General features: G+C 40.3%; 1 protein-coding gene across 13 annotated transcripts in view; it reads left to right on the top strand.

Annotated features, from left to right (window-relative positions):
* ARHGEF28 (Rho guanine nucleotide exchange factor 28) overlaps positions 1–16,188 on the top strand; it is an 88,288-nt gene that overhangs the window by 27,065 nt on the left and 45,035 nt on the right. For 9 of the 13 annotated variants that reach the window (XM_068176476.1, XM_068176482.1, XM_068176477.1 and 6 more), the window contains exons 2-5: positions 7,386–7,516; positions 9,906–10,207; positions 12,701–12,845; positions 14,113–14,224. In XM_068176476.1, coding sequence (XP_068032577.1) covers positions 7,386–7,516; positions 9,906–10,207; positions 12,701–12,845; positions 14,113–14,224 — 690 coding nt within the window. Of the gene's footprint in view, positions 1–7,371; positions 7,517–9,885; positions 10,208–12,700; positions 12,846–14,112; positions 14,225–16,188 lie in introns of those variants that run through there. The other 4 variants (XM_068176478.1, XM_068176484.1, XM_068176486.1 and 1 more) reach the window with 4 other exon arrangements.

The raw sequence follows: 16,188 nt of genomic DNA, 5'->3' as shown, positions 1-16,188 counted from the left end.
CTGCTTCCTTTCATAGGATTGGGAGGGGTTTTTTTTTGTTTCAGAAAGGGAAAAAAAATCAGAGAAGTAAGATGCATCAGTGTCATTAAATACAGTAAGCCAAGAAAATAATTTTTACACAGACTGAGACCTAGTTTAGAGTGGAAAATGTGTACAGAATGCATGTTTTAATGTGCAAGGCACTTCCTCAATTTTTTCCTTCTTTTCACGAGGAAATCCAGTATTTCTCAACTGTACAGGAGTTTCTGCAGTGTGTATGAATGCACATGCAATTTGCAGAGATGAAATGAGTTGCAAGTTGCGCAGTATGTGTTTACTCCATCTCAAAGGAGGACTCATTTTATCTGTAAATGCTGTAGCTGTGCACTTATCCTTCACTTTTGTTTAGACAGATCTTTTTAAAATATTCCACCAGTTGTAAAGCACTTGATACAGATGTGGTGTATGTTACAGTATTGCAACTTATTTTCCATCCCTCTTAGTAGTATAACAAAACACATGGCTTGTACACACAGCTGACCTTATATGTGGAGTTGTTGGAGTAAGAAGGTGCTTTTGGGTTCCTGTGCATATTTCAGTGGTAAAGTTCAAGGGTTCATTTGTGCTTGGCGGATTTAAATTCTGTGTGTTGATGTGGTGGGAGAAGTGCCTATGCAAGGGGAGAGTAGGCTCATAACCTAGGCCCGTGATCTGTGTTTTTTTCTGCAAGTGTCTGAACATGACCAGTTGATCCTGGCATGCAGGTGTGGGGCACCTAGCTCATGGCTGCATTTCATTCCTGCAGGGGTTAAGGTCTCAGTGAACAAGAGACTTGCAGTGCCTGGCAGGAAACAGTGCAGGGTTCTTCCACACACTCCATAAATCATGAAATCATGTATCTGTGCTGGGTGCTCCAGCTGTTCTGGACCATGAAATTTCAACTGCCACCCATCCCTTCTGAAACATCAGGCTGTTGGTATCCTGACCTAGGGTTGTTTCTTTTGGGAGGCCGGGGAGCTGTGCAGACTGTCTCACTCTTTGGAATGGAGAGTCAAGGTTATCACACACCACTTCCCACCATGTACCTCAGTGTTTTCACATTTTAAGGCCCAAAGTTTCATCGCTGTTCAGGAACCTTTCAGGCTCCGTGTGCAGCCCCTGCCCTTCCCCTGAACTCCTGGAGTCTGTCAGGAGCCCAAGTGCAGATTTCTCTCCTTTGGGACATGCATTGCGGATTGCCCCCTCCTGCTGAAGCTGCTGGGCATGGAATATTTAAAGGGTAATTAGGCTATACAGAAAATGTAAACATGACTGTCTTAGGGATTGGACTGGGGAGAGGATCTAGGATTTTCTTCTTGTTGCAAGACACCAAATGTATTTATTTTGTTTTTTTATGTGAAATTGTCACCAGGTATAATCCTTACTCTGCACAGTCCTACCTGCTCAGAGACAGTGACTCTCTCAGCCTTTTTGTGAGCTTTAAAAACTTTCAGGGGTGCTGAATTAGCACCCTGATTAGTCTGATTAGTCTGTCCTACTGCACTGGGAGGGGGGAGTTACACACTTGAGTCCACTCACGCAGAGGTGTGAAGTGAAACCAAATATCCCATATTCATGGGAAAGTGTGGTGTTTTGTTTGTTTGTTTGTTTGTTTTTGTGTGTACTGTTCTATAAAGTGATACACCAACTTATTTCTGTTGGCATATTCATTTGTGTAGTAGGTAAGGTACCTTCTTCAGGGAGGGAGGCAGGACTGTGAATTCTGCATTGAAAACAGATGCTTTCTTACCTCCCACATTTAGGTGACCAAGACCAAAGTCAGATGGACAAGTGATTTTATTCTTAGTGGCTACTTTAGGACTACATCTTGAACATGTTGGGATTATTTTACAGCATCTATATGCCTGATCCCCCTTGTTTAGTGTGTAGGTAACACGGTGCTTTAGTTTCAACTTTGAAGATTTAAGATAGTTAAATGTTCATCTATGACAATAGCACTTCAAAGCCTACCTAATTTACCCTCCATGCAGGCTTATTCATAAGTACTTGCTTAATTTTGCTGTCAAGAGTTGTGCTGTCTGAATGAAGGCCTAAGAAACCTCAGTTAAGGGTGCAGTTCTCCCCGTGAAACTGATAGTATGGTTTATGTTTATAGATGTACATGTAATTTCAGTTGGACCCATGCTAGAAACTTCTTTCTTAAAATTCATGTGACCTGTTTTTAGGGCAGTATATCTGCAGTCCTGCATGACCCATGCACTTAGCTGTCTGTATTTTTCACTGACTTCCAATTATACATTAACCCCTGCTCAGATTGCTGGGGGTAAATGTGATGAGCTGTCTGAAAACTATTCATTGTATCTAGAGGAGGGAATTTGTTATTTCTTTCCTGGCTCTTGACTTGGTCATGTTGATGTATTTAACTGCTTTTTTTTTTTTCTGTGTGTTCTCCCATGAAACAAGTTAAGTTTTAATTTTTGTGGGGAAAAAAAAAAAAAAAATCAGTGTTATGTTTTTGCCATTTTCTGACACAGACCATTCAAGGCTATACATTTTCTTTCACCAGCATAAAACATGTTTTTAATTACTGCTATGATGATAATGTGTCTTTTTAAAGTTATAGTAGTTGTATAAGCTTTGTGGATGGCAAAATACACAGATCTGGCAGTATAACTCTACAATATTAGAGAAGATGTAGAGAACTTGTGCCTAGTTAGTTTTTGATCAAGGTCTTTTATTTTACCCGTGTTTGGAGATTATTCTTCCCAGCATGACATCAAATAACACATACATCTGTCTTGACTGTTTATCAGGCAGATGGCAGGGAGCCACAGGGTCTTCTAAAGAAGGCATGTCTTTATTCTTTTTCTGTGATCACAGTATAGAGCCAGTGGGTGTTCAGTTCTGGCAGAAGCTTGTTGAATTGTGCTTGCTAGGTTGTTTCAGTAGCAAAGCTAATTCTCCTCTATTCTATTCAGGTCATTCTTACTTTAGTAAGCATCTTGAAATCCATTTCCAATACCTTACAGAACCTAAACTCTTCTAGGGACACCTTTGCCAGTTTGCTCTGGCAGTCCTGTCTTTTTCAAACTATGCTGAATTTTTGCATCTTTTGCAAAATTTTACAATTTTGAAAGCCCAAGGGAGATTTTTGAGACAATTTATTTGAAAATGCATTTTGTTGATATTCTTCATCTTTTAGGCAAGGGCAGCCTTGCTGCATATTACTGCTGGTGCCTAGTACGCTGAGCTGTTACCTGCTGCCATGTTAACCTTGAGGGAAAGGTCTGCTGATGGTCCCTGTAAGATCAAGAGTGTAGCCAGCAAGGCAGGCTGGAGGCTGTTAGTGAAGCTGTAGGAGTGCAGTGTGTGATTTGGACATTTGCAATGACTTTGTCACTTTTTAAACTATGTGGGCCTTTCCAGTGGAAATAAGTTACTAGCACAGTCAATGTGTAATTAATATTGCTCTCCCCCACGTTCAGCAAGGCTTTAAACTTCTCATGTTACAAAGTTAGTTTGATGTTGTCAGTCCTTCACATGTTTGAAATTGAGGGGGCAAGGGGTAGTGTGGGAGTAAAGAGGTACAGTGGGGTCATAGTGCCATTGCACTCAATGATCTTGAAGGTCTTTTCCAATATACATGATTCTATAATTCTATGAAGCCTGAAATAATTTGTTACCATTTAAAACGCCAATGAATATTTATTTAGTAATCTCACATTTAACCACAGGCTAACTGGAGGATCTCCAGGAAAACATATGGCATTTAATGCAGATAATTAATAAGACTTTACAGACTGAAGATACTGCAGGTAGCATTTTATGCTATAGCTTGTACTTGCAGCATCTTTCTCCAGAATTTGTTACTTAGGTTTTTACTCTTGTACAGATTTTTAAATAATGTAACATGTTACTGGAAGGGGGATTTGTGTTCTTTCTGGCTTGGGATGTTGCAGTCCACTAAGTGATTGTGAAGACCCCATGTGACATCCCACCCTGAAGGGGAAGAGATCACCCAAGATGCTCATAGATGCTCATGGTCAAAATGAATGGCAAAAGTCAGAGAGCCCAAAAAAGCTTACACAATTTTAGTAGTAAACTACAACATGGTATAGAAATTTTTATAAGGCAGTTCTTGATGTCCTCCTGTAGAGCACACAGCAGTGGGTTTTGGGTAAAGAGGTGGGTTGAAAGGGAAGCAAGAGAGAGTGAGATGTATTAAAGAGGAGGAGAAAGAAAGAAAGGGGGATCACCAGTCCTGGCTTCATTGTCAATCCAGCTAGTGGGGTGTCCAGAATCCTGGGGCTCATGTACAGCCCAGCTTTGGAAGAGTATGTTTATTTAGATAATTTTTTCATACCCAGGAGCTAAATTTCTTACTTTCTATACAAATGCGTTATCATGCACAGTCCATTTTTCTAGACCTTTCTGGAACTGGGTAAGAGGGCTTTGGGGGCCTTATATTGTCTTGACCCTTCCTCTACAGTCCATGCCTACTTCTTTACCTCATTCCTGCACTTGAGCTGTATTGTGTTGTGCTTATCTTCAGGATCCAGAAGAAGGATATTTGTCTCAGAAAAGTGCTGCCCTACCTCCTGAGCCACATCCTGTTCCTTCTCACAGCATGTCATTATGGACAATTCTTGGCTGGCTCCACAGCTGTCTGTCTATTGGTGTTTGAGACATACACATCAGCCCCCTTATCTCTGAGGTTTCTGCACCCCAGCAGTGGGCACTATTGCTGAAGTCAAGAAACTGACTTCTTACACTCAGGTTTACACTGTAATGTGGGAATCCCTAATGCCTGGGCTGTTTTTCCTGGGTATGTGTTGAACCTTTGCCAACCTAGCACTGGAGATGTACACCACCCTTGCCTGTTGTACCCAGTGGGTTTATATATGAGAGGGAGTGCAGGCTGGGGAAGGCATTAAGCATACAAGAAGAAATGGAGACTCTCACGCTTACTTTTTTGCCTGGTTGTTGGTTTAAGACCAACCCTTGGAAATCTTTATTTGCTACAAGAAAGTACTGTCAATTTTGCCAAATCACATTTCCATATGATGTGAGCTGCCAGAGTTTGATGAGCTGCTGTAGAAAACAATGCTTTTATATTATTTATAAACAAAGGCTTTGGGATCCTGTCAGACATAAGGAAATGGTTTGCAGCTTTAGCAGTTCTCAATGTGGAAGTCACTAAAATCATGTTAAAATTCTTGCATTGATGGAGAAACAAAATGAGATGCGTAAGGATATTTTAGTGGTATGAGATCCCAGAAGGCTTGCCAGGACTTGAAACCAGATATTCATAGTGTGCCATTTCTAAATAGGAGTTTCCATCTTTCTCTTAAGTATAGAGGTTACTTGTTGCAGCTCGTTTTGGGGGATGCCCTAAGCTGTGAGTTCGCCGGTAGCAGCAGGCAGGCAAGGAGACTCCACACGGCTTCTGAAGGTGCTCATTAGATGAGGGTTTATTGGGGGTCCAACCCTGGGAGGCAGCATGGCTTCTGAGGGAGAGGGGGAAAAGGGGAGTGAGGGGGGAAAGGGGAGTGAGGGGGGAAAGGGGAGGGGGAGAGAGCACCAGCCAGGAGAGCCGTCGAAGAGAGAGCAAGCACCATCCCCCCGGCACACTGAACAGGGAGATTCAAAGTGGGCGCAGAACAGATTGGGCCAATGAGGATTGGGATTACAGACACAGGATACTGCAGGGGAGGATCACAGACTTGGAATAAACCATACATTTTCGAGGGGTGAGACAGAGCATACCATTTAACTAAAATATAACACCACAGTTACTGTTCTTTGGCTTTATGAGATAGAATCTTTATCTTTATGAGATAGAATCTTAAAATTAAATAAAAGATGTGGTGTATCATTGCGGATTTGGCAGTAGTCTGGGACTTTTTTTCCCAAAGCAACAAATGCACCAGACCTTAACAAGTGTTGTTTCTAATCCAGTTGTATTTCATTATGAATTTTCTTGGATTCTAATTCTATAAGCACCTTGGATGGGCTTGAGCAACTTGTTCTAATAAAAGATGTCCCTAGGCATGGCTGGGGGGGTTGGACTAGATAGCTTTTAAACTTCTCTTTCAACCAAAACCATGCTATATGGCTCTGTGACCTTCCAAAAGCAGTTGTGTTGCTATATTAATATAATGTGAGGAAAGTCTTTAGTGGTATCTTTTCCTTTACACCTCTGTAGAAAATAAATTTCTGATGCAGCATAAAAAATATTTAAAAACTAATATTTAATAACAGACAAACTCAAATTAAATTTATTGAGTGGTTTGATTTTGGATATTTTGCTGGGTGCAATAATTTCCTCTATCACATCATTCTTATGCTAGTGTGTCTCCATTCACTTCAAATGGCAATGCTTGACTTACAGCATTTTAAGGAAAACTGCATTATGGCTGCGATTTTTTCTTAGCCTATTTTCACACAGTCTACAACAAGCCTGGTTTTGTGATTTGTTAAATTATGCTTGTTTTACATTCAGAAGATAACCCATCTCAAATGCTGGACTGGTACATGCTCTTTATTCTTGTAGCCAGTTTTAAGAGAAGTGGGCCTGCAGGACAGGATTTCTGCTGCATAAAATACACAGCTCATCCAACTTTTTTTATTATTTGTAGTCATGAGCACAGTTTTGAAAACTAAACTCTGGATTTCTGTTAATGATCTCCGGTGAAACTGGTCAAAAGCAGATCAGAGGCAGTATTCATCCTAAACATCCTCTTCATGGATCAAGTCTTGCTTGATTGCTGTCACTCTGTAAAGGCAGTATTAGTGGTATTTTATTTATATATCTTTTGCAATTTTATTGTTGGGTTGGTTTTTGTTTGTTTTGGTTTGGTTTTTTTGTTTGTTTGTTTTGTTTTGTTTTAAGAACAGTAATCTGATTTCTTGGTTTAAGATTAGTATTTATGTGGCTGCCAGTAAGTTGAATGCTTTAGGAGAGTCATTATTTGACAGCAATTGAACAATATTTCATTTATTTAATGTATCAGATGTCAGGTATTTAATGTATAGGCAGAATCATGCATAGTTCTTCCCAGTCTATAAATCTTGTCCTGTGTTCTTCTGCAACCACAAATCTCTGCTTAGGTGGAAAATACAAGCTTTTGCTAACCAAGACACAGGATAATTTATTTTTTATTTATATGAATGATTCTGTGGTACCCTTGAGAGTCTTGTCAGCTACAGGCTTCCTGGAATATATAGCAAATGTTGGGCAGTTATGTAATGAGCACATTTTGGTACAGTCGCACAAATATTACTCAAATTGTAATGCTAAGATTTGGTTCTTAATGCTTAACATTGCCATTTTATGGTAGTGTATATACATGAGAAGGAAATGTTTGAGATTTAATGGAAAATTTCCCATACTTTTTATTTTCCAGAGCACAGACACTCTACCCTTGATGTTCTTAGGAAATTGAAGTCTACCCCTACTTTCTCTGCTGCAACCAGACTTTCTCCCATGCTGAGTGGAAGTGATGAAGTATATGCAAACTGCATGGTAGTAGACCAAGTAAGCTTATATTTGAACTTCTGGCTATTTTTTCTTCATCTTCTGTTAATTTAGTTGCATGATAGTAGGATCTTCTGGATCTGTCAGCAGTGCTGTCAATTAATAAAATTCTAAACTAAAACCAGTAATATCTTACTCTTCTCAGCTATATTTTGTAACCTTTTTATGAGGTCTCTTTTAACAGATTCAGTCAATTATAGGAATTACTTTCCTTAGCCTGCAGGAAGACCTCTAAGGCAGGCTTTCTCTTCTGTGAGTTGGTGAGCTAAACAGCATCTGCTTCTTTACAGTATTACTTGTTTGTGTGCATTTCAGATTTCTGAATTTTATTTCATTCACAGTTTAGACGAATTTGCTGGATAATTTCAGAAGGTAATTATAAGCTAACAGTGAGGCTTACAGACTCAACAAAAACAAGATATTGGTGAAAAGGTGAAGTTGATGTCCTCCAACTGCCATGGAACCTTCTGATATTGGAGATCCTCACTTGTATTCCTGTCTCTGATTTGTCACCAACACTGGAGATGACCTAAAGTGTCATTTTACATCACTGGCTTGTACCTGGAATCTTCCCTCCTTGGTCACACTCAGATATCATAATTTAGGCCGTGAGCATGAGTCTGACTAGTCACAACTTGTGTGTAGTGTCTGGGTCTAGCTAGAGAGATGCCAGATTCTGGTGGTGTGTATCTATTTTTCAGTGATGATTTAAGATATTTATTTATTAGTAACCTGCTTTGAACTCTCCCTTGCCTGAAAGTTGGAATGTAGGAGTAAGAAATTATCAGATAATGTTAGAAGTCTGATATTTTGCAAGTGTGATTTCTTTCCCCCTTTCTTTGCCTCCTGCCCATCCCTACTCCATTCCCTGAAACACTTCATCCATTGCATTCACTGCAGATACAGTTCATGTGACAGCTGAGATGGAAGTTTTAATTCAGAGGCTGAGTGTGTTCAAAATGCACTGAAGAGATGTAATATGTATTACAGATGAATGTATGTAATAATGACGCATGCATGAACAGCTGTCAGGGGCCTAAAAAGTGTAGTCTTTGAACCCTTGATTTGAACAATATTGAGGTTGGAAGGACAGAGCTGCAGAACTGCATCTCCATCACAGATGGAGATGTTACCCAAGTGTATTGCTCAGGGGGCCTCCAGCTTGGGTACCTAACCTTTGCTCACTATGTGGCCACATTCTACTTTTTAAAATTGCTGACTGGGGCCAAATTCTCCCTTAAGCAGCACTCAGCAGGAGCCAGAGTGGCTGCTGGAGAAGGTCCCTCTGGTGCTGAGGAGGAACACTGCCCAGACAGGAATAACTTTTCAGGGAGGAACAGCTGCATAAGACCTGGGAAAAGCATTTTACCTTTGTGCATGTCATGTGCACAGCGCAACAGAAGTATTTCCAGACTTGCATGCACTATATCTTTGAATGCAAATGTGGGCTGCTGTAAAAATGCCAGCAGTTCTTACTGTCTTTTACTAAGAGAAGCATAATTAAGATGGGGATGAAAGCACATCTCAAGAGGAACTGAAAAAGAGGAAGTCAGCAATCAGAAACAGCAGGGCTTTGGAGATGCTTGCAATCTTTCCTTTATTCTTGCTTTTAAACAGGTGCTTTTTGGAGATTGAGTGTTTTAACTGGCAATGTGACTTTTCAATATTATTCAGTATCTAATTACATGACTGTTGCCTCTAGCTAAAAGACTAACAGTGAACTGTATTTTAGTATCTTCTGCAGAGTCAACAGGAAATTATTTGTAACTAGAGTCTAAATTCTAATCCCTGTACCTGAGAAAATAGAATTTCCAAATCCATTCCCGTCTTTCTGCAAAAGGAGAGGTGCTTCAGGCCCTGAATTGCTTAATGGCAAAAAATAAGAGTAATTTCCCTTCCTCCCCTTGAGAAACTCTGTTCCAGGTCATGTATATTTATCTCAAAGCTTAGGAAACTGGTGCTGAAAAACTAAAAGTGCGTGGTGTGTAGGCTGATTTTTCCAAATTAAATTGTACAATGTCTGAATTGTCCTCCATGTGTCTCCCACACTAATGTATTATGCATATTTTTGCTCAACTTAAGTGTAGTATTTAATGAAATCTATAAATATTTGTATCAATAGATTTAATAAAAAGTATAAATATGAGTGAGAAATTCAGCAGACTTGGAAGTCCCAATTAATTACTGCACTAATTAGGGAAAAAATTAATGCAAAGTCTAGAATCCCTTAGTTGTATAAATTGCCTTAAATTCATGTGATGTAGAAAGTAATAGGGAAAAATCCCACAAAACATATAGACATAAATAAAATGGCAAACTTCTCAGGTCCTTGTTTCCTGATAATATATCTTGTTGTTGCCTCTTACCAGCACTAATTTTTTACCTGCAGGCTGGAGACTTAAAGACTAACTACTGTCATGGAGATGGTGTTAGCAGAGAAATGTGTCTGAACCCCGCCAACTCAATCCCGGTGGATAAGAGATCTTCATCTCCCTCCCTTGAGGAGAATGACCAATTTATGTATCTCCCAAATGAAGAAAGTCAAAGGCCAGTAAAAAAAGAAGAAAAGGCAGGATTGAGACATGCCATTTCACCTTCTCATCTGTATGTAGCAGATTCACATCTTCCATTCAAGACGCATGGATTTGCTAAAGATCGGGGCCAACTTTATGCTGACCTGAAAAGAAGAAGGTATGGAGGTATTGACTTGATGGTATGGCCAGAATAAGGATTATTTATAACCACCTTTTGTTTAAAAAGGTGAAGCAGAATGTGAAGTAATAACTAGTATTATTGAGGTGAAATCTCTGTTTTTCATCACTAATATTTATTGTCCTAATAATCTATTTTCATAAAATAGCTGTGAAGACATTTTTAACCCATAGAAGTGTCTTCTTAGTAAATGCATCTTGAATGCAAATGGATACTTTTATACCTTTATTTCTTGTATGCAAATACTCTTAACAAAATTAAAAAAAAAAAAAATCAGCTCTTCATTGTCACTGACATTGTGGCATTTTTGACAGACAACAGAATTTCACTGTGGTTCTTCTCAGTTATATTTACCATTAAGAAAATTGTCCAAAATCTGTTGAAGTCTCTGGGAACCTTTCGAGTCTTCAAATAGGCCTGTAGAAGGACTGTGTTACTCCTGATTGCATAGGTATTTATCTCAAAAGACACAGTGCAGAGTGTAGCTGCTGCTTATGACAGGTTCAGACTGTTTTCTTCTCCATTGCTGGTATACAAGGTTTGCTGCCATTTATCTGAAGACCTTCCTCCAAATGGCTTCAGAAACACAGAGAGCTTTGGAGATGGAACTATAATTTTGGTCATTAAATGTAGGTTTTTAATAGTTAATTTAAAAATGAAATGATTTAACAATACACTTTCTTGATGAAAAAGCTTTATTGCTTCTCTGAATAGATGAGATTCCTTCTTATGCAGGAGGAAATCTGAATCTTGCTCGCACTGTTTGGAGAGTATTAGGACTAACTGGAGGTAGAGCATCAGATCTATGTAAAAGCAGTAAAGAAGAGAAGGGTCAGCCAATTATTATTTAAAGTGGGCAATAAGATTTTCTCTACCTTAATTTTGAGTTTCCTATGCAACTATGAAGTCCACTAGCAGGAATATTTAACACAAATATAATAAATATCAGTCAGAGTTTTTCTTTGACACTCTTTTTTTGGTGTTTGTTGTTGTTGTTTGAGGTGTTTTTGGTTTGTTTTTTTCTTGCTAGCTATAGGGATGTCATATAGAATACTATAATCTTCCTGTGCCTCTAGTCAGAAACATTTTTATCCTATGTATTTTTAGATAGTCCCACCTTTTTAAAGACCTTGGTTAGGTACTTGTATGAGAACTTCTAAGAGTGTATATAAACTTTCAAAGACATGTGATTTGCCTTAATATGTCATGTAACATGTGTAATTGATCCAAATATTATGCATAAAATAAGACTAGTAGTATGTAATTTTATTTTTAAAACAGCTTTTTATGTCAGAGAAGCTCCCTAGAGAAGTTACCAGAGTAAGTCATGGATACTTATCTGTTGACATAGACATGTATTGCTTTTTCAATTTTAACGTGTGACAGTAACTCATAATGCATTTATATAAGTTGTTTTTGAGATGTCATGTGGGCTATTATTTGGAAATACTGCAAAATATTTTCCCCAGAACTGTAATATGGAAGTAGTTTCAGACAGTAGCGATAGCTTTGTGCTTCAGAAAAGTAGTGATGTGTGAAGGAATTTTGGTACTCTTATCCCTGGTAGGAACTCTGGCTATTTAGACATACCACGCATAATTTAAAGTTTTATGTTGTAAGGCTGGAATGTTACTGCAAGCAGTCAACCATTCCTTTCAGACAGTCTGATGAAGAGACCATGAACTTGCTTTTGCAGGTAACAGGCCTCATCCTGGGAAACTCTGATACTGCTGAGCAACCTTGATGCACTCTCCTCCTCAGGAACCCTTTCCAACAAAACAGTCTCTATGTGTTTGACATACTGATTTAGCCAGAGATTTTTCAGTCTGCTTGTTCCTCTCTATGTTTTTAGATGTCTGTCTTTTGAACTGAACCTCATAAACTATCCCAAGACCCTCCTTAATCTCTTTTTGGTGTTTTTCTCTTCCATCTTCTGTCATGAAGTCACAGATGTAGATAAAAATATGTCTGTTAACAGCCATGTCATATCTTCCAAATACACCTGCGCCCATAATATCCATCTATACTCACGTATACTGAAATCTGAGAGAGTTTTCTCAGTTCCCCTTTTTGTCTCAGTTCTCCTTATCTTCTTTGAAGAGAGACAGGTTTATGCTTGGAACAAAAAAATCTCATTTTTTGGGAGATGCTGAACATGTGTCTAAAACTCATGATACAGAAATGGCTGGCTGTGGTGGGAGTGTGTGTGATCATGGGTAATGCAGATCTGCAAGACTGAATCTCCATTGCAGATCTGCAAGACTGCGTCAGAGGGATCCTGGACAGGGAAACTGACTGCCTTTGACCAGGTGGCTGCAGACCTGAGAGACACCTCAGGGCATGGTTTACCTGACATGATCATGGGCTGTCATTGGTCAGAGGATTCAGCTGTATCTGTGCTTATTGCATTAAGGTTGAAGTAAATTGCTATAAGGAGTTCAGGGAAGTTGAAGACTTTGTTGTATTCTTCAGTTCAAGTCTCGATGACCTTGAAGTAGACAACGGAAGTGGAGGTGTGTCGGACAGATCCCATGTTCACTACTGTCCCCTCAGCTCTTCACATGCCATGGCTTCTAGCAGAGATGGACTGCACTCACCTACCAGTCTGCAGCCCAAGGTATTTAACCCTGTGTTGGTTTGAACTTCCTTTTAAGTAAATCACTGAAACTGTGCAAGAAACATCTCAATCTGAAGGGGAAAGATGAGTTCCCAGTTGGCAGGGCTAGTATCTCCAGGGTCTACTGGCGTTGAGTTGTGAAGCTGAAACTCCCTGGGTGTGGCTAGGCTGGGCAGCTGCCATGGAAAGTGTCCATCAGAGATTTGCCTCCGCTTTAAAAAACACACCATCTATCAGAAGTGTTTCAAAGGAAATATTTCAGGTTCAGTGAATCAGCATTTTTTAACCAAAATATACTTAGTGAGAAAATGTTTAACCAGCTCTAGTTATGTGAAAGAGTAATGCTTTGTGAAGTGTAAAACTGGCCTGCTGCCTGTTTTAAAACAATTTCTACACTCAGGGAAATTTGGTTGGGATGTCCATTGATCGATGTAAATCTCTTCGTTATGGTTTTCTGTCTACGTTAATTTTCATTAGACCATGGTGCCATTTCTGAGATCTTCAGACGCATAAAACAACAAGAGTTATTTCTTATCTGCAGAGATTCTTTATGATTATTTAGATGCACTTGTTGCCACTGTAGAACTTTATCTGACCTTTAGCAAATGATTTCTTGAAGGCAGAAAGAGTTCAGCAAAAACATAATTACGGTAGGGCTACTTTAAAAACAATAAGGTAAGCACTTTACAGGAATAGTCTCTATTTAAGTATAAATGATGTATCAAAAATTAGGTGGTTTCCTTTCAAGTCTTATTGTTGAGATATTTGGTAAGTGCAAAATGTTTTCAAATATAATGATAAAAAAAGCAAAAAACAACATAGAGATAAGAAAATAGGTCAACTCCTTTCTTTGGAAACTCTGACATCAGCAATTACTAAGGCATGGCCAAAGTCTCCATGAAATGTTCTTTAAGTATTAAAGTACTAAGATTAATGCCTTCCTTGGTAAAAGAAGATAGCTTGGTCATCAGAAATAATGGCCAAGAATACTATGTGGTTGTCGCCTGTTACCAAATTGGAGAAGAATGTAAGCTTTCTTTCAGTCTCTTAGTCAAACTTGCACCCACAACTTATTTCCTGTAGCGTACAAAAATTTATCATGGTGGAAGTAGGACAGACTTCCTCAGAATTCACGTGAAGTTGTCAAAAATTTAACTTGAAGCCAAGAAAATTTATGTGAATGGTTAGCTGTTCCTAATGTATTTTGTTTCTGTTGCTGATGCATTTCAAAATTACACAAGATTTCATTTGCTGGAATTTCTCATAGGAATGCACAGCGTTTGGGATTCGGTCACGCTCTTATTCGTACTCCTCATCCAAAGGTTTGGTAGGAAGACCTCGCATTCCTCGCGACATTGCAGTTGGGGATTCAAATGAAGGTCAGTTCTTTGGCGTTGCATTATTCAATACCTGCCTGCTTTAAGTCCAATGCTGATGATGTTACTTTACAGAGCTCACCAGTGTGTGTTTGGTAGCCTTCAGGGCTAGTAGTAGTTACTAGATGGTAGCCCTACCATCATCCCTCAATTTTCTCCCATCTACAGCTCTGTCATGCCCCCATCATGCCCATGATACAGCGACTGTCCTTGACAGGGCATACAAATGGAGAGAGCAATAGCCACAAAAACTAATGCAGACAAGGGCAGTAATTCTCTTATCGGAAGATCCTTACCCTAGCCTCCTGCTAAGTGTCTGACAGAGACCAGGAGGAAGCTCAGAATGACACAGAAGAGGCATCAAAGAGGACAGATGGTTCCAGCTTCCCACAGATCCTAAGCAATCTCTGAAACATAGGTGGGCTGTGGGCTGTGGTATCTCCTCAGGCTGGGAAGCAAAACCCACCCACTTCATCAAGTGGAGTCAGAGATGTGTCTGCAAGAAGCTTGTAATTTTTTATGACTTGTTTCTGACATGCTTTATTTCCAGATGTGTCATTTATATTTAGAAGACAACACACACTTTTCTCAGTGAGGGTATGGATTATATTTAAAAACCATGCAAAATGTGAAATACATACACTGTGCTTTTCATACAGCTCACAACACTTAAAAAACACTTGCATTTCATTTGACCTCTGTCTCAGTAAGACTGTCCGTTGCCTGTCCAGGATAAGAGACAGGACATGTGAGCCACAGTGAACAAAATGGATTGGACACCTGGAGAAGTTTTGGATGCTGTATCATTGGAAGTGTTCAAGGCCAGGTTGGATGGGGCTTTGAGCAACCTTGTCTAGTGGTGACATCTCTTCCTGTGGCAGAGGGGTTGGAAGTAGATAGAATAATGTGATTAAGGTTGGACATGACTCCAAGGTCAACCCATTCAATGAGGAAATTCTTCTTGATGTCCAGCCTGAACCTCCCTTGGAGCAGTTCGAGGCTGTTTTCTTTTGTGCTGTCACTTGTTGACTTGGAGAACAGGCTGACCCCCACCTGGCTACACACTCCTTTTAGGCAGTTGTAGAGGGTGAGAAGGTCACTCCTGAGCCTCCTTTTCTCCAGGCTAAACAGCCCCAGCTCCCTCAGCTGCTCCTCATAGGACTTACTCTCTAGACCCTTCACTAGCTCTATTGCCCTTCTCTGGAATGCTCCAGCACTTCAGTGTCCTTGGAGTGAGGGGCCTAAAACTCAATACAGGATTTGAGGTGTGGCTTCACCTATGCTGAGTACAGAGGAACAATCCCTGCCCTGCTCCTGCTAGCCACACTATTTCTGATCCAGGCCAGGATGCCATTGGCCTTCTTGGCCACCTGGGCACACCCTGGCTCATGTCCAGCACCCCCAGGTCCTTTCCAGCCACTCTGCCCCATCCTGTGGCGCTGCCTGGGGTTGTTGTGACCCAAGGGCAGGACCCGGCACTGGTCCTTGTTGAACCTCACACCATTGGCCTCAGCCCATGATCCAGCCTGTCCAGATCCCTCTGCAGAGCCTTCCTGCCCTCCAGCAGATCAGCACTCCCACCCAGCTTTGTGACGTCTGTGAACTGACTGAGCGTGCACTCAGTGTCCTCACCCAGATCAGCATAAAGATACTAAACATGACTGGCCTCAATGCTGCCCCCTAAGGACCAGCGTGGCAGACAGACTCAAAAGTGGATATAATTCCATTCACCACCACTCTCTGGACCCAGCCATTCAGACAGTTTTTTATCCAGCAGAGTGCACCTGTCCAAGCCATGAACTGCCAGCTTCTTCAGGAGATGCTGGCTGGGCCTGATGCCCTGGCTGTCCTGTATGTGCCAGTCATCACACTCAAGATACTCTGTTCCATAACCTCCCCCAACACTGAGGTCACCAAGGTCAGGCTGACAGGCTGTAGTTCCCCAGATCCTGCTTCTGACCCTTCTT

This window comes from Anomalospiza imberbis, chromosome Z (genome assembly GCF_031753505.1).
Source record: "Anomalospiza imberbis isolate Cuckoo-Finch-1a 21T00152 chromosome Z, ASM3175350v1, whole genome shotgun sequence".
Classification (NCBI taxonomy): domain Eukaryota; kingdom Metazoa; phylum Chordata; class Aves; order Passeriformes; family Viduidae; genus Anomalospiza; species Anomalospiza imberbis.
This window is presented reverse-complemented; position numbering and strand designations above follow the sequence as displayed.